At 54.2% G+C, this 16,726-nt stretch overlaps 5 protein-coding genes across 5 annotated transcripts; 2 read left to right on the plus strand and 3 right to left on the minus strand.

Annotated features, from left to right (window-relative positions):
* Positions 1 to 428: 428 nt before the first annotated feature.
* CCM_02908 (C3HC zinc finger protein, putative) lies at positions 429 to 1,996 on the minus strand (the record flags this gene model as incomplete). Its single annotated transcript, XM_006668060.1, has 3 exons — positions 429 to 1,276; positions 1,329 to 1,412; positions 1,471 to 1,996. 3 exons carry the CDS (start codon positions 1,994 to 1,996, stop codon positions 429 to 431), a joined length of 1,458 nt encoding a protein of 485 aa, XP_006668123.1.
* Positions 1,997 to 3,289: 1,293 nt separating this feature from the next.
* On the plus strand, positions 3,290 to 3,669 carry CCM_02909 (uncharacterized protein; the record flags this gene model as incomplete). The annotated part of the gene is made up of 2 exons (XM_006668061.1): positions 3,290 to 3,477; positions 3,510 to 3,669. 2 exons carry the CDS (start codon positions 3,290 to 3,292, stop codon positions 3,667 to 3,669), a joined length of 348 nt encoding a protein of 115 aa, XP_006668124.1.
* Positions 3,670 to 4,208: 539 nt separating this feature from the next.
* On the plus strand, positions 4,209 to 5,417 carry CCM_02910 (ribosome assembly and transport protein Srp40, putative; the record flags this gene model as incomplete). The annotated part of the gene is made up of 1 exon (XM_006668062.1): positions 4,209 to 5,417. One exon carries the CDS (start codon positions 4,209 to 4,211, stop codon positions 5,415 to 5,417), a length of 1,209 nt encoding a protein of 402 aa, XP_006668125.1.
* Positions 5,418 to 5,912: 495 nt separating this feature from the next.
* Positions 5,913 to 7,904, minus strand: CCM_02911 (adenosine deaminase; the record flags this gene model as incomplete). Its single annotated transcript, XM_006668063.1, has 3 exons — positions 5,913 to 6,565; positions 6,628 to 7,007; positions 7,072 to 7,904. The coding sequence occupies 3 exons, from the start codon at positions 7,902 to 7,904 to the stop codon at positions 5,913 to 5,915; spliced, it is 1,866 nt and encodes a 621-aa protein (XP_006668126.1).
* A 1,453-nt stretch (positions 7,905 to 9,357) lies between these two features.
* On the minus strand, positions 9,358 to 16,435 carry CCM_02912 (proteasome activator subunit 4, putative; the record flags this gene model as incomplete). Its single annotated transcript, XM_006668064.1, has 6 exons — positions 9,358 to 10,919; positions 10,968 to 14,749; positions 14,828 to 15,309; positions 15,862 to 15,939; positions 16,036 to 16,058; positions 16,429 to 16,435. 6 exons carry the CDS (start codon positions 16,433 to 16,435, stop codon positions 9,358 to 9,360), a joined length of 5,934 nt encoding a protein of 1,977 aa, XP_006668127.1.
* Between the last annotated feature and the right edge of the window lie 291 nt (positions 16,436 to 16,726).

Genomic DNA, 16,726 nt, shown 5'->3' on the forward strand with positions numbered 1-16,726 from the left:
CAAGGCGGCGCGCGGAGGCAGCGGCTGGGCGGCGCGCTGCGCCGACAAGGCCGCCGAGCTGCGCAAGGAACTGAGGCGCATACAGAAGGGCACGGGCTCAGGCTGGAAGGAGGACGCCGGCTGGGCATCGGATGTGTACGTGACGGCGGCGGGCCTGGTTCGCATGGGCAAGGCGAGCAACGGTGCCGGCATGGGCGCGGTGCGGGCGGCGGTCCTCGACATGGCGGGGCTGGCGCTCGAGGAGGATGCCGTTGTGCAGCAGCCGGAGAACATTTCCTACACTGGCAAGGTTGTGTCATTTGACGACATTGTATGGAAGACATAGATCCGAGACGCGGGCGGGAAACAAGTGTACAAACAGCTTCTCATTATCAATACGGGTCTAAAGTTAGTAATAATCTATGTACAGTATATAATATACAGCGTCGTTATCTTGGAGGTGTTGCTGCCTTTGTTGACTGCGGCGTGACTGGTCTCTTGGACTTTCGGCTCGCTTTGGTATCAAATAGGCTCTTGACCTTTCGCAGGCGAGCCCATCGTTCTTTATCTTTGGCGTCGCGGTCTGCCTCGTCGAGCTCGGGCACCGTCGTCTTAGCAGACACATTCGACATGGGCTCTTGCAAGACCGGGGCTGCTTTCTGGGGTGTTGAGGGGTTCTTATTTTCCTTCTCCTTCTCCTTCTCTGCCGGCGCCGCGGCAGGTTTGGGTTTCTTGTGGCGTACATCGTAGATGCTGCGTAGACTAGATTCATTCTTGAGCATCTGAAGCAGCGTCATCCACGCCGTGGCTTGCGCGTCTTCTCCAGTCGCGCCGATTCTAGTCTGAGCCTGCGGGGTCTTCCATGGGCAGAAGAACCGGTGCTCGCGTATAGGGTCAAGGTGGTCCATGGCCGCTGGCACTAATACCTGGCCGTTTTCATCCACTTCCTTGCTTTTGAACATCCACAACCCGAGACGTCGCTGGCAGGTATGACACGAGGCCGTGTTGGGAACAGCACCTATCCGCGAGTTGGATAGTCCTTGCCACCCGGTGAGGGCAAGGGCGAGCGCAGTACGGTTGGGAGACGGCCCGACAGCTACCGCGGCAGCGGGAGCGGGCTCAGTGAAGAAGTTTTCTGGCAGTTGACCGAGTACCGCGTCAATGTCGAGGTCTTCGGGAAGGCGGAGATTGAATTCATAGGGGAGAAAGGACTGGCGAGAGCAGAGTTCATCGTAACGTTGCCGTAGGCTCTCGACGGTGCTGGTGGCATTGGAGAAGAATATTCGTAGAAGCGTGTCTAGAGAGAGTGTTAATCAAAAGATGGATGAGTTGTGCATATGAAAACATACCATCGCATCCACGCTTTTTCCAGAGACATTCTGGTTGATGTGAAGAAATGATGAGTTCCGCATACTTGTCCACCAGCGCTTCCTCTGTACCTCAGGTTAGCGATTGCGACAGCAACGTCGTGCGGTTTCGGGTGCAGCCTACCAATCTCGGACGCAATTAGCACGGAGACCTCCTTGCCGTCCTGCTCCTTGCGGTTAAGCTTGACTACCAACTCCTTGTGACAAAGCGCGCAGCGCACGCGCTCCTTGCCGTGACAGACCCAGCCGCGCTTCGCCCACTCAACCTCGCTCACGCGGTCGGGCTTGGGGGTCCAGCTGGTGATTTCCTGGAACGAGGCGAGCCGGCGCAGCAGCTGCTCTCGGTCGCCAGGACAGTACCGGGAGGCGACCTCGGGCGGACTGGCGGCGGGCGGGGGCGTCTGCAGCGGCCTGCGCAGCGACGAGATAGATGCCAGGGACAGGGACGACGAGGACGCGGCGTCGGGGGCGCCGCCCGCGGAGGCGACACCCATGCGGCGCTTCTTTTGCGCGGCGGACAGCGGCGAGGAGGCGGCCATACCAGCAGCAATGTCGGCCGTCTTCCTGGGCGTCGTGTGGTCCGAGGTCGAAGGCCGGGGACTGTTGAGTCCCTGGAGCAAAGCAGTAAACTTGCGCTTCGTCGCGTTCATCTTGGATGAGGCGGAGATTGGCGCGCGCCCAAGGGGAAAAGGGACAGAGAGGGAAACAACGGCGCACAGAGCTCGAAATTGTGGTGGATGAATCAGCAGCGAGACCAGGGCGCTTGGTCCAGAGATAGCCGTTGATGCAGCACAGCGTCGGAGAACTGACAAGAATTGAAACGGTCGGGATAAATTTAACTAAATGTACAATGAGAAAGCAGGAGGGAGGTCGTTCGTTTGGTGGCTCTGAAAACGCTGTGGAGCAGAAACCGTGTCGCTCCAAGGTGCCAAGCCCAGCGGCCGCAGGCTCATGCAAGACAGCGCTTACAGCTTGTCTCAGAAAATGTCAGGCTGGACCAATTCTGGTCAAAGAAGCGCTATTTTAGAAAGGCTGAAATAAAAACGACACCATCTGCCTACACTTTCGTTTGGAATTGCGTGTACATGCCACAGCCCACGTTATAGCGGCCTCACCACCTACACTACCTACCTAGGTAGGTACCTCAAACGCGAGTAAGGCCTGTTTTTAGACAGGGTACTTACTAGACAGGTCTCTTTTTTAACATGTTTCCCCCCCCCTTTATAACGCTGTCAGGCTAGTTACTACTACGTGTTAAAGATCTTATATGTTTTTTTAGAAGCCGTTTTAGATGCCTGATAGCGTTATAACAGGGGAAAATTACAAGTTGAGTAGAAAACGTGTCTAGTGCCCTGTCAGAAAACACAGGCCTCACGCGCGTAGGTAGTTGCTAACCTGTAGGTTCTCGCCGATCTAGCGCAGCACTGAGGGCTCGGCATATAGGTTGTCCACAGGGACGTTAAAGAACCCCTGGATCTGCGAGGCGTGCACGTCCATAGTGATAACATGGTTGCAGCCAGACACTTACAGCATATTGGTAATAAGATAGGCGCGCGTGACTTATCCTGTTTGTCCTGGCGGGCGTAGGGAAAGTTAGGGATAACAGCGGCTATGATATAGCGCGCCGAGGCAGTACGGCAGGAGTGAATTATAATAAGGAGCTCCATAAGCCCGTCATTAACGTCGCCCGGCGCGGTTGACTAGAGGAGGCGGGAGGCCACCCTGGCACTCAGCTCCGGATGCGAGAACCAAAATACGTAACCACCGCTTTCTTATACGTAATCAGTCTAAATCAGAAGCGTATTAGCGTATTCCTGAACCCACATTTACCCCACACCGCCCAATCAGCCAATGAGAGCCCTTTTTTCTGCTGTTCTGCCACAACACCAAAGCCTCGAATTTAGTGATAGCTCCCAGGCAACTTGACCCCTCCATCATCCATCATGTCCCTGCCCGCCACAATTGAAGATGAGCCTTTCAAGAGCTATGATGATGCCATTAGAGCCGTCCGTGGCGTGGCCAATAGCCAAGGCTTTGCAATTACGATTCAACGGTCCGAAAGGGGGCCAAATAACAAGGTCAAGTGGTGCCATTTTCGCTGCGACCGCGGGCACCTATCGCCCTACAAAGAGTGATCAAAGCCGATATAAAACACACACAAAGGTCTGTGGATGCAACTATAAAGGCAAGATCAATTTCAATTATCAAAACGCCTGTTATTTTGTACGAATTACCCATGGAACACACAACCATGACCCTGTTAGGCGGCTTGACTCCTCTGCCTACCCGAGATAAGCTTGATCTCGTTGGCCATTTGTTCTAGTATGATATCGGGCGTTGCTTTCGAGATGGGGTTATCCGGAACTTTTTTGTCACGTTCGCGGCTCGGTAAAGACGGGTGTACTAATACAGCCAGGGAGTGAGAGCTAGGGGCTTCTATTGGTCCAAGTGAGCAGACTCGGTATGGGACGAAGCGAAGAAGTAGATGCAACCTTGCTTTTAGCCCTGTGAGGTTGGAATTGATAAGTGTGAGGATGCGTACATATGATCTAGGTAGTGTTGATAAAAGACGTGGAATTATCGCTGCCTTCTCGCTAAGTGGTTTGTCGGCAGCCACTTAACAGTTTCGCGCCACGATAAGGCGATAAGTGACCTGTGCCCCACCTTCCCAATTGGCGGTCACGGCCATTTTTTTTCTGCCATTTTTTTTCCTCTTCCCTCTGTAACTTAGCTGGGAACTCCTTCAATCGCTTCAGCGCCTCGCCTATTTTTCTTGCCTTGTCTTGCTTTTCGAGCAATTGCTTCTCTGTATACTCCAGGCGGCAGTTTCTTCTTCATTTTTTGCATTCCCCACGCTCCCCCATGTCGTCGCCGCCATCCTGGCTCTTCTCCTCGAACCGCACCACCACCGTCACCGCTGCCCAGAAACCGACTCCAGACCGCTCCACCACGATGGGCAAAAAGACCAGCAGCGCAGCCGCCGCCTCCGCGGTCCCGGCTCTGCTGATGGATGCGGTAGAGCGCTTCCTCAATGATCACGCCTCTTCCGCCACGCACAAGGCCTTTCGCGAGCACCGCAAGGCCAAGGGCCTGGCCTCCAGCAAGGATGCGGCGGCGGCCGCGCCTGTCTTGGTCGACATCTTCGCTGCGTGGCAGCAGGCGACGACCAAGAGTGACGAGGAGGATAAGAATGAGGAGAGCTCCGACAGCTCCGACAGCAGCGATAGCTCCGACGACGACGACAGCAGCAGCGAGGAGGAGAAGACCGAGGTTCCTGTCAAGCAGGAGCCGGCCAAGTCGCTGAAGCGCAAGGCACCGGAGAGTGACACCTCGGACAGCGATGAGTCTGATTCGGACTCGGAATCGAGTGATAGCGACGACGAGGAAGAGGACAAGCCCCAGTCCAAGAAGCAAAAGACCAATGAGGCCGCTAAAGAGGACTCCTCCTCCTCCGACGAGATGGATGTCGACTCTGATAGCGACAGCGACAGCGACAGCGGATCTTCCTCCTCCTCCTCCGGCTCTGACTCTGACTCCGACTCCGATAGCGATTCCGATAGCGAATCTAACAGCGAATCTGACAGCGACAGCGACAGAGACAGCGTATCCTCTGAGGTCAAAAAGGCCGCCGCCGTCGCCCTCCCCGACAGCGACAGCGACTCTTCTTCCTCCGACTCCGATTCTGACTCCGACTCATCCTCGAACTCCTCCGCCTCGGGAAAATCCAAGCCCAAAAAAGAGAGCAGTATCAAAAAGGACTCGTCCGACTCGTCGGTGACGCTCGACCGCGCCTCACCCGCCGAGCCGCCCCTGCCCCCCGCGCCAACCGCCACCTCCACCAAGCGCAAGAACAATGAACGCTTTTCCCGCATCGCCAAAGACGTCAAAGTCGAGGCGCGCTTCGCCTCCAACGAGTGGGTACCCATGGACTACTCGCAGCGCGCTCACGAGGACCTCATCGTCACCAAGGGCAAGGGTTTCACAAAGGCCAAGAATAAGATGAAAAAGGGCAGCTTCCGCGGCGGCATGATTGATATTACCGAAAAGAAGAGCATCTACTTTGAGGATTAAATTAATCTGGACTGGCCGGTCTTTGGCCTACAAAGAACACAGTCTTTGTACTTTTTTCTTCTATTGCTCTGCTGGTTTTAGATGGGCGTCATGGTATATATATGGTGTTGTGTCTTTTTTTTCGGGTATTCCTTTTTCGTTGTTACATGGTTTAATTTTCCCATGTCATCATGATTAGAAATGACATTGACATTCGGGTCAATGTCGTCGTCACATTCTCGGCATAGTTCAAACGTTGCCAAGAAACAAAAAGTTGAAAAGTTTTTCATTTTTGCTTACGAAAAGCATTGCAGGGCGGCGTTGGAGGGCAACCATCCACGACCATACCACCACCAACTATATACAGTTGAAATATGAAAAGACAATATTCAAGACGGCTAGATTGAAAGCCATCATCATCCCCCCCCCTTGTACGCCGAGAGTCTTTAATACGCACGCCAAAGGCAATTGCTGAGCCTGCCGATATAAACAAGAAGAAAAAAAAACACCGCTGGGCTACTCGGAGCCATATGTGGCTACAACCCACTGCAAAAAATCATCCCACATGCGCTCCCACTGCTGCAGGATCGCGCCGCGCTCGCCGTCGTCGAGGCAGGCGTGCTCCATGCTCCAGAGCACGAGCTGCTTCCAGCCGTAGAGGCTCATGTCGGCCTTGCCGATGAGGACCTGATAAAAGTCGTGCGATAGTGAGGATCTGTAGTTGTTCTCGTCAGCGTGATAAGCACGGGTCAAAGCTCGACAAGGAGGGGTGCCGTACCGGAATAGGGCGCCGTTGTCTGAGCTCACGGCGCAGTGCACATTGTTGGCCAGCAGCGCGTACATGGCGTGCCCGTTGACACGCGGCGTCAGGCCGAGAATCTCGTTGGAAATGGGGCACAGCTCGACGCACACGCCCTGCGTGCGCATGCGCTGCAGCACAAGTGGGTGCTTGGGGAGCGCGAAGCCGTGCCCTATGCGCCGCGAGTGGAGGAGCAGCGCGTCGAGCAGGTTACCATCGGTCGACGAGCCCGCGTCGAGCGTCTCGCCGCAGTGGAAGAGGAACGGAATCTCGACGGCCTGCTGCCGGCACTGCGCCTGGAACGCGAGGAACTCGGGCACAAAGTCGCACAGCGGCCGGCCCTGCGACTCTTCGCCCACGAGATCAAAGCCTAGGAGAAGGATTAGTGGCGCTGTCCAGAGATGAGTGCTGCGGATGCCGGCGTTGACTTACCTGCGATCCAGTTCGGCCACTTCTGCTTGAACTCGAGACACTCGTCTAACGCGGCCTTTACGTTCGCGGGGTCGAGCGAGCGAGGTGTGCAGTAGATGACCTTGATGCCACGAAAGTATTGGCGATCCGCCGCCATTTCCTGCTGGAACTTGGTGACTTCGTCCATGATAATGTTCATAATGCCCTTGTTGTCAATGGGTCCAGTTCCGTCGTCGTGGTATAGTTGGTTGCTCCGCATAAAGTTGGGCCGAATCTCGGCATATTGTATATTATCACGCACAAAGTCCTCGAGACAGAGCCGCGTATACTTGCGATATGCCGTCTCATAGTTGAAGAGACCCTTCATCATCCTTGTGCGTCCGTTGAACTTTTCCCAGGCACTTGAAAAAAGAACATGTTAGCAGCTGTCAAGTTCAGGAGTCCTTGCGCGAATCAAACACTCACCCAGCTGCCGTCTGAAGTACGCCGTGAGCCTCGTTCTCCGAAAAGACGAGTTTGTCCAGCAGCCACTGTTCCGCATCCACGCCTGGGTAGTGCTCCGAAAACTGCTGCAAAAACTCGGTAAACTTCATCGTCTGCCGCGGCTGATACTGCGCACTGAACAGATTGCCTGGGGCATCGCCCTCCTTGTCCGTGCTCAGCAGCGAGAACTGAATCTCGCACTTGGTGTAGTTTTCATGCCCGTTGTCGTCCACCAGTGGCAAGTTGCTTGTGATAAACATGCGATCCATATCGTTGGCGATGCCTAGCAGCACGTCGGGCGGCAGGCACGCGTTGAAGTGAATGTGCAGGTGGGCGCCCTTGGGCATGCGGCGCGCGACGGCAAAGAGCCGCGTGCGGTCGATGAGGTCGACGTTGCCGAGGAAGTGGTCGCCCGCGAAGCGCGGGTGCCGCTGGCCGCCGTGGCCGAGTCTCGGGGCGGCGGCGTCGTAGACGTCCTCCTGGTCCAGCCGGCGCAGCTTTTGGAGGATGCTGTCGACGGCCTGCTCGAGTGGCGTGGCGCGCGCGCGGCAGCGGTGATCAAAGGCAATGGAGGCTTCGGCTTCGCACAGCTGGGTGCGAGCCGTCCGGTACACGTCGACATCGGGCACCATGCTGCTCTGGTTCGGGCCCATGGCGGCGGCCACAGACGACGATCGAGAGGACCGCTGCCTCTTGAGAGGCGCGCGAGAAGGGCTGGTGGCATGCGTCGCCTCGAGAATGGCCAGCGCGGCTTCGGCGTCGTGGACCGAGTCCTGGCGCAGCTGCTGCTGCAGAGTGGTGGTTTCGGAGGCCATACTTGTCTTGAGGACTGTGTGGCGAGTGGTACCATTTGGCATGTATGAGCGCCTCATGTCATTGTCCTGCGCCGTTTGTAAAAGGGGAGAGCAGAGGGAGGATAACAAGCTGGGGGGCAGCTCATGTATCTATATCTATGTAGGGAGGACTGGGAGCTTGAACGAGGGCGCCTACGCTGTCATGAAGGTGGAGTGGTTGGTGCAACAGCTCGTGGCATCATATCCAAAGCGCGCGCGAAGCAGAGAACAAGGCGTAGGCTCAATGGATCGGGCAGCAGGTCGTACCGACGTGCTCAGCCATGCAAAGCGGCTCCCAAATAGATAGCAGATGGTAGCAGACTCGAACAAGAGAGTGTCGTGACCGAGGTCTCATGCGCCGCCCTAGTGGCCGGCGAGAGGCGTGTTTGTTCAGGGTCGCCAACAAGATTGTCTGTCGATGGGGGAATCTGGAAAAATGCAATCCAACCAACGCAGAAGAGCGTGTCAGCCCTATAGAGTCAGAACGGGGATCGGGCTCGCTGATGCTGTTTTGGGTGGTGGCAGTGGCACACGCGACGTGGTTGAAGGGAAGCTCTGGATGTTGGCGAGGCGAAGTCGTGGGCTGTACTAGTTAAATACTATGTAGTAACAGGTTACAGTGGGTGTAAGTATTAGAGGTCCGAAAAAGCGGCAATGGCCGCCGTTTGCATACTCCGCTACTACCTTGGTTAGGTAGTCTAGTTAGCGAGCTGCACCGTAAGCCAGCTGGCAAGCTTTTATTATTTTATTAGTAGTAGCTTTGGAATTTGCCTAGATGTTCTATCGTCAAGGGATTAGCGCTCAAGCACATGCCATTACTTCTGTCCATAATTCACTACCTGTCACTTGATAACCACTATTACCCAGTATATCGTCCTTCCTCTTCTGCACGCCAAAAACTGCCTATTGAGGCAGTGCACCGCAGCCTTGCCGATATCACCCTGGCGTTTTTGCCAATCGTACCAAATTTTCATGTCGCTCCATAATTGCGCCTTACATATTATCAACTGGAAATTTCATCTCCTTGGCACTGCCTCGGCACTATTTCCACTTTGCCTTGTATGCTTCTAGTTACCAACCTGCCAACCTACCAACCAACCCAAAGTACCACCCCCCCCGTGTGTTGGCACAATTATAGTCTTACACGCCACACCCACCCACCCCTCCTCTCTCTCTGACAAGGAAGCTTGAAAAATACGCAACATGCATCATCTCATTCATCAGTGGCCTCTACCTCTTCTGTGTGCAGTCTGCCACACACTCTCGACACCCAACATACACACTGCCCAGTCTCTTGACAGTCGCTCATAATACATAACTAGCCCGGTTCTCATACCCAACGATTTTGGCACATTCCATCTAGGCGAAATAGCTCTTCCACAAGACGCCCTCCAAATCTTCCAGTTGCTCCGATGTAAAATACTGCCATCCCGTGTTAGTCCATGTAGCTGCCCGCGTCTTTGCTGCACTCGTCACATACCTTCTGGTCCACAGTCCAGCTGTCCTGTCGAGTCTTTTTGAACTCGCTCAGTATTCCCTTTGTTGCCTTGCCCACCACGCCCGCGTCGCCCGCGGCACGACGTGCCAATGTAGCCAGAACTTCAGGCATCCACTTGGGTGGCGGTGTTGCATACGGGAAGGCCTCGATCAACGCACCTAGTCCAAGAACAGCGGCATGCCTCCGGGTGATTTGCTTCTGCACATCTACCGGAGTGTCTGTTCCAGCTACCTTGGGTCCACGCTTCGGCATCGGGTTCTGCGCCAGCTCCCTTTCAAATCTATCTTTCAAATGTTCTATCATGGGGTCTCGGACGCGCCGAGGCGAGCACCGAATCATGCCCGCCAACGTCGAGGCTGCACACCCCCGCACTTCTAGTTGTGAGTCGCTGAGCATGTCCGAGACTGTGGTGAACAAAACATCCCTCAAACTCTTGTCCGTCGTGAAAATGCGTCGGAAGTAGACGACTTGCATGTTGACAAGTGCGCGCAGTCGCTGATGCCAGCTGCCAGCATTGCGCCCAATTCGCACCAGGCCTTGAATAAAGTCTGCATCTTCACCATCCCGGAATGGAATGTTGGGTAGATGACGGTACACGTGGTATGCCGTGCGCATGAGCTCTGGGTCCTCCTTCACGTCCATCATATGAAGGAGCTCATCCATAAACAGCGTAGAAAAGAACGGCACAAGCTGCGTACACTCGTGCGATGACAAGGCGCAGTCTAGCCACATGAGGACTGTCTTGCTACCTGCCGTATACGACGACTGCGTCTGCTGTCCTGGCGTGCGCTCCTGCCTCCACTTCTCTAGCCGCGAAAAGACGTCTCGCACCACGGCGCTGAACTCATCATCTGGCTTATACGGTCGAATGCCAATCGAAGAATCTGCCCTGTTTTCTTCCAACAGCTTCCTCACACTCTCAAACGACTCGTGATATCTCGACTTGTAAATGACGGAAATGACACGACCCATCGACTCACGCACTGCCTTGTAAGGGTGGTCCAGGTGTTCCAGGAAGTTGTCCAGGATAGGTTGCGTGTCACGAAAGTGCCACCCACCATCCGCAATTGCGAACTCGACCAGTTGAATCTTGGCAGATTCCTTGAACGCCGCATTCGAGTTCATGTCCAGGCGGAAAGCACGTAGCGCATCCACCAGCTCATGAGATCGGCGGGGATCCTTGGAGTCTAGAATGAAGTGCAAGCACGTCATCCAGTATGTCAAATTGTCGGGAGTAAGCCCGTCATCAAAGATTTCCAAAATCTTGGGCGCAGCAAACTCCCACACCCGGCTTCGAATGGCTGGTGGGTCGTCGCTAGATCCAGCTAACAATGCTCCGAGAATTTCTGAAGTCGCGCGATGCTGGTGCTTGTCACTGCCGTCACCATACACTTCCGTCATGAGCTCCTTGATTTCGTCCAATTTGACAGCTGTGCATCCATAGTGCATCAAGTCAAATACATGCATCAACAGGTAAACGTTGCTCATGCGGAATCGGTCTGCCGAGCTGTCCCGTGGCTCTTGTTTCAAATAATCAAAACACTGACGGAACCAAGCCTTGTCCAAGATCTTGCCAATCTGAGTACGCACACCACGTTCCACAGCATCGTATGAATCAAAGGGCATAGGTCTGGCTCGGAAGGCAGAGAAAGACTTGCCCCATACGAGCCATCCCGGGTGATCCGAATCCACCATGTACTCCGCAGTGCTTGGATCCTTGAAAGCGTCGAGGAACTTTCTAGTATATTCGGCATCACCCTTTTTCACCTCGATAGTAATCTTGTTCCGATCTTTGCTCTCCTTTTCAAGCAAGTAGTTGCGATAATCATGCTCATAAACGGCTCGTAGATCAATGGCGGTGAAGATGGACGTAAAGGCATTAAGATAGTAGCCTCTGAGGCCCGGGTGAGGATCGTTTGTGCCGTTTGCAACCAACTCAATGAATTCGGTCGGTGCAATCGTGTCGAAGCGAAGAGACAAGTTGGCTGCAAAGATAGCACATCTCGTTGCAACTTTCCAGTGTGCGTCCTTGGCCTTTCTGGTGAGCTCGAGACCCAGGACGGCCTTTGATTCTTCAACTCTGGTACGCCGTTGGAGAATAAACTGGTGTCGTGAGTCGATCACAGATGAGGGATCTTCCCGGGGACGGATAGTGTCAACAACCTCCTTGTCCACAATGATCGCCCGCTCGAATGGTTTGCCGAATTCGATTAGTGAGTACAGTGCAGAGGATCCCAGGCTCTGAATGGATGGCTTGTCGATGCCCGCGGTTTCGATATACAGTCTCATTGCCTCCGGCGCGAACCTCCAGTCTTTGAGCAATGTCTTCAGCAATGATGTAAAGAGCAGCGTGTACATGCCACCCTTGATACGATCGTGATCGTTGTCCTGTAGAGCCTTCTTGAGTCCTTGCAGAAGCGGTGGAATGACAATCGGCTTGCCGCCCACAAGGACCTTGAGCGACGAGTCCTGAGCGCTCTGAGCAACGCGACGAACATCAGCGTACGACGATAGGCAGGATTGCGTTAGATCAAGAAGAAGCTGCTTGTCTAGTTCGCTCTTTTGCCTGGATGCGGCATTGTGCTTCATGCGGAGAAGCAAGTAGGCTTCCGCTCTCTTGATAAGCAGAGGACGAGGATAAACCTTGCGGAGTCCCTTGACCTTGAAGGCTGCAATGTCAGCCTTGTAAAGTCGCAAGTGACGCTCGAGGGGGTGAGCAGAGCGCTCAATGCCGACGTCTGTAATCCAGGTTCGATACGCGGAGCACAGCGTAGTAAAGCAGTTGACATCGTCCTCCTGATGCGCAACTAGGAAGGAATGTGCCTTTGTCAGGAGCTGGCCTAGTTCCTCACGAAGAACGTGAATATGCTCGTAAGCCGGATCATCTCGTCTGAGCGGGTATCCTGCACGGTAGCGGAACTGCGGTCTCAACTCCTCGTCATCAGCAACCTCGGCGAGGGGATCGTCGTCATCGACCATCATTTCGTCCTCATCAGCATCAACGATAGGGTCTTCCCCCATCTCTGTGTCTGCCTCTCCAGATGCACGCTTTGGATCAAACATGACGGACATCCCCGAAGTCACGAGCCGGATCTGCTGCATCAGTCGCGAGACTTCATCGGACCACTCCTTGTTCTTGCCTTTGCGGCTGACAGGGGGATTTTCGCTAAGAAGAAGGGCCAGTTGCTGAGATATGGACTTGGTCTGCGACGCAAACAATTCCACGGCAAACTCAATTTCGGGCGGCGATGGCTGATGCCACTTGATAGTGAGATCAGCAGGGGCTGTAGTTCTGCCCCAGTCACTGACGTCCAAACCCCTCTTGATGACCTCTGGCTCGTACAGAGCGTGGTCAATGGGATATGTGTGGGTCAGGTTGAGGAGGAGATGATGAATGTAGTTAGAAACCAAAATGGTTGGCAAACCGCGACACTTTTCTTGCATGTAACCAGCGATTCCGAGAAGCTCGTCCTTGTGGCTCAGGACCTCGCGTCCGACGTGCACTACCACCATGGCCAGCATGGTAATGTGCCATACAAGAGCTCTGTCGCGTGGTAGGTAGTCGGTGCCTGATGTTCGATCAGATGCAGCGTGGTTATGGTCAATCTCATTGCGAATGTTGACAACAAGCATGGGAATGAAGATTTTGAGCGTCTTTTCCGGGTTAACTTTGCAGAGTGCGTTGAGAATCCAAGCCATGGCATCTCGTGCCTGATGCACCACATGAGATGATACAAAAGTGGCCAGCCTTTCAACAGCCATATCGAATAAGTCTGGAGACAAAGAAGCAAACAAGGGTGACAGCGCAGCTGGAAGCGCGTTGATAACGTTATCTTCCGGAGTCCCACCACGAACCTGATTAGCATCGGGCAGGTTCTCCAGCAGGGTAAACACCTTGCCAAGAAGGGTCATGACGAACTCCGCAAAGCCCGCCGTTGATGATCGTAGAATGTCAGCTTCGTCCTCGTCTGTCAGTTCCGCATTGTAGTCAATGACGACATTTTGCCCATCCCGCTCCATGCGATCCATTTCAGCCTGGACCCATTGCATGGCCAGGCCTGTATCATGAACAGCGCTGTCCTCCTTGGTCATCGAGGCAAAAGGAATACTGTATGCGACACTTTGGATGAAGTTGAGGGTATACTGTGTCTTGCTCAGATCATTGGCATCGATGCCAGGGAGAGCAAGTGCCAGGAGAGCAGTAATATGGCATCGATAGCCTTTCAACTTGGACATGACATTTGCAATCATTTGTAAGCTATTCAGGCTCGAAGTGGTTCGGTGTACTTCAACCAATCCTTGAAGACTGGGATAAAACCTTTGCAATGCACCAGGCAACACAAGATCGGGCTCCAGGTAAGCTAGCCCTTGCAAGGCATTATAGTAGCAGTGGGATACGCGGCTGCTCTTGGAGAAAAGGCCCATGAAAGTAACCTCCTTGAGAGATTCAACAAATCGCCTTTTCAATTCCTTGTCAATTTTGCGCTCCTGTGGTATTTCGAGCTCACCACTCTGCTCTCGATTCCAACGGGACACAAACGCATCTGTGAGGAAGAGAATCAATTGACCTAGGAGAGATGTCCATGAGCCTTGATTCGACGGGTGGAAAAATGTGTCAATCGACTCCATCAGACCCTCCAGTGTCGACATAACCGAGTCCTTCTCGCCTGAGCAGGCTGGTGAGAGTGAGCTGACTATCCAGCGGGCCATCATGTATGCAATGGGGTACTTCTTTTTGTCCTTTTCCATGTACATGCCAGCTCCAGACAGAAAGTCGAGCGGCGAGTAGGGCGAGTTGGACTGGCCCACGGGAATTTGTGTCAGTCGCAGGATGGCTGTGAAAATCAGGTCGGATTGCTCCTTGGTGAAGATGCCATGCTCGCCAAAGGGCACGTAAGCGCAATGCAAATGGTCCCGCGCCATCCTCGAGAACATGTCAATGAAGAAGATGTCTACCACCTTGGATCGATTCATGATGGACCACAAGTGGAAAAGGGTAGGAAAGAAAGCATCAGGCTGAGCATTGAGAGCGGTTGAGGGTGCAGGATGGCTGGGTAGCAGCGTGTTGAGCACGCCGGTGACGATGAAGGCGTTGGGCAATTCGTGAACACTAAAAAATGGTAAGAACTCCTGCAGCATCTCTGGTCGCTCCTTTGGGTCAAAGTATGTGTGGACATGGGTGCAGAGCTTTAGAAGTTGCTTAGACGATCGTCGGCGGCTGCTTTGATGAGCGGGCACCTCGGCGGGCAGCACCCAGGTCTTGACCTCCTGCCAAAGCGGTCTCCAATCGAGTGTCAGGTCTTCACCCGGCTTGAGGTAGTGGTTTTTCCTGCAGAAAGAAGGAGATGGCGTTAGCAAAGAGACGGCATTCAATGTGCTTCTGTGCGCGTTGCGTGCATTGTCTTACCTGGTCAGCGTTACGACCATGCGCAGAAATCGGTCGGCCGGCGTAGCATCAAGGCCGGGAGCGAGCGCGAGAGAGTAATAGAGCTTGGCAAGCTTTGCCCTCAGCTCACGCGTTATCTCAAACTTGAGATTGAGCCAGCCCTGAAGTTCTCTGGTCCAGTGCAGGGCGCCGGGAGAAAAGTCCTCGGCGCGGATGGCGATGTAGAGCTGCTTGAGGATGTCCTGCAGTGCGACGTCGCGCTGCTCCTCCTCCTCGACGAGAAAGGGCAGCTGATTGAAGTAGGCAAAGGTGCGTGGCCGATATCGCTTCTTGTCATCTTCGTCCGACTTGGAATAGGGCATGCCGGGGGTGGTGGCACGCGAAATGGGTTCGTACGACGCAAAATTGGCAAAGAGCTGCGACGCTGACGAGGCAGAGAGGGCGCCGATGGTGCCCTCATGGTGAGGGCCTGGGTTATCGTCCATAACAGATGGAAGCGCGGGCTATGGATGGGTCGCAGAGCGGTACGAGATGATGTTGAGCGGTTCGTGGAAGCAGGTGTGCTAGGTGGTTCGCGGATATCGGTGAGAGTATAAGTTGGTAGAACTTGGCAGCAGCGTGCCAAAGGGCGATGTCTGTTGCCGTGTGTCGCGCGTATTCTGGTGCGTATGCGTTGCAGGGAGACTCGTCACCAAAGGTCGGGGGTCGATGCAATTCTAGTACTGGTTGCAAAAGGATGAAGACGAAATGAAGAGTACCATTGAGGGGTGGGTTATCGGGACGAACGGCGGTCGGGTGACTGCTAGGCGGCAAAGGATGTCGTAACAGTAAAGCGATGGAAACTCGGCGAAGTTGGTGTGTGTGGGAGCTGCGATGACGGCGGCGACTCGGTGCCTAACGAGACGCAGGAAAAAAAGGAAGAGAGGGCGTGTGTGGTGTGGTGTGTGGTGTGTTCCAGCCGGGTGCGCGTCGTCGGGCGGATAATCTCGCAGCTCAGGGGAGAGCAAACCTGGGACGAACGATGCGACGGGAAGCTACTATATATACTGATGTACACATGCAGGCTTTGTCGCGACGAAGATGATTGTTCGTCGTTCGTGGATGGGTAGGTCAAAGAAGACCAAAGCTTTACTCTAACAAACGGACGGGACCAGCAGCAGTGTAGTGTAACTACCAAGTATTATGGGAGCTCAAGCGAATGACGAACGCAGCTTGCCTAAAATACCTACCTCGCTGGAGCTTGGAAGGTGGACTGGACTGGACGGAGCTGCAGGGAAGACCCAACGGGAGAGGGGACAGAGCGCTGCTTCAGTGGGCCAGGTCCCTAGAGGAATCTGCCAGCATTGCCTAAAACTGCTTCCTGCAAGGCATCACAGGAGCATGCAAGTGCGGGAGCTGTTGTTGGCCCCACTGTAATCTACTATGCTTGTATGCCTTAGTAGGTACCTACCTCTAGGCAGGAGGTAGTACCGATGTACCTACTTAACCTTACCTACCTAGGTACCTAAATATTACTGGTAAAAAGGTAGTTATCGAGTTCGCACGGTTCAATCTTACAAACTCACTGCATACTGTCACGTCCACCTGCCATCAATTCATCCCGTTGGACATGATTGACCGACCGACCATCGTGACCTTGCTTTCCAAAACACTCTGCGGAAGTTGCTCTATCCGTATCACCGCCCGCCCGCAATTAAGGCATCCAGCAAAGCCAACAAGGTTACACAGCTCCGCTCACTCGACTTGACCAATCTTTCTCACCGCGTCCCGTGTCCCATGTCCACTGTGTCGGATCCTATTCCAATGACAACGAACCCGTCAACTACCTAGGTAGGTAGGTACTTTGCCGTCTCGGCCGCTGAAACCCAGCCAATCCAACGGCTGCCCCAACTACTAGTATCCCTCTCGGCTGCATGTATA

The sequence above is a fragment of the Cordyceps militaris genome, assembly GCF_000225605.1.
Source record: "Cordyceps militaris CM01 unplaced genomic scaffold CCM_S00002, whole genome shotgun sequence".
NCBI lineage: Eukaryota > Fungi > Ascomycota > Sordariomycetes > Hypocreales > Cordycipitaceae > Cordyceps > Cordyceps militaris.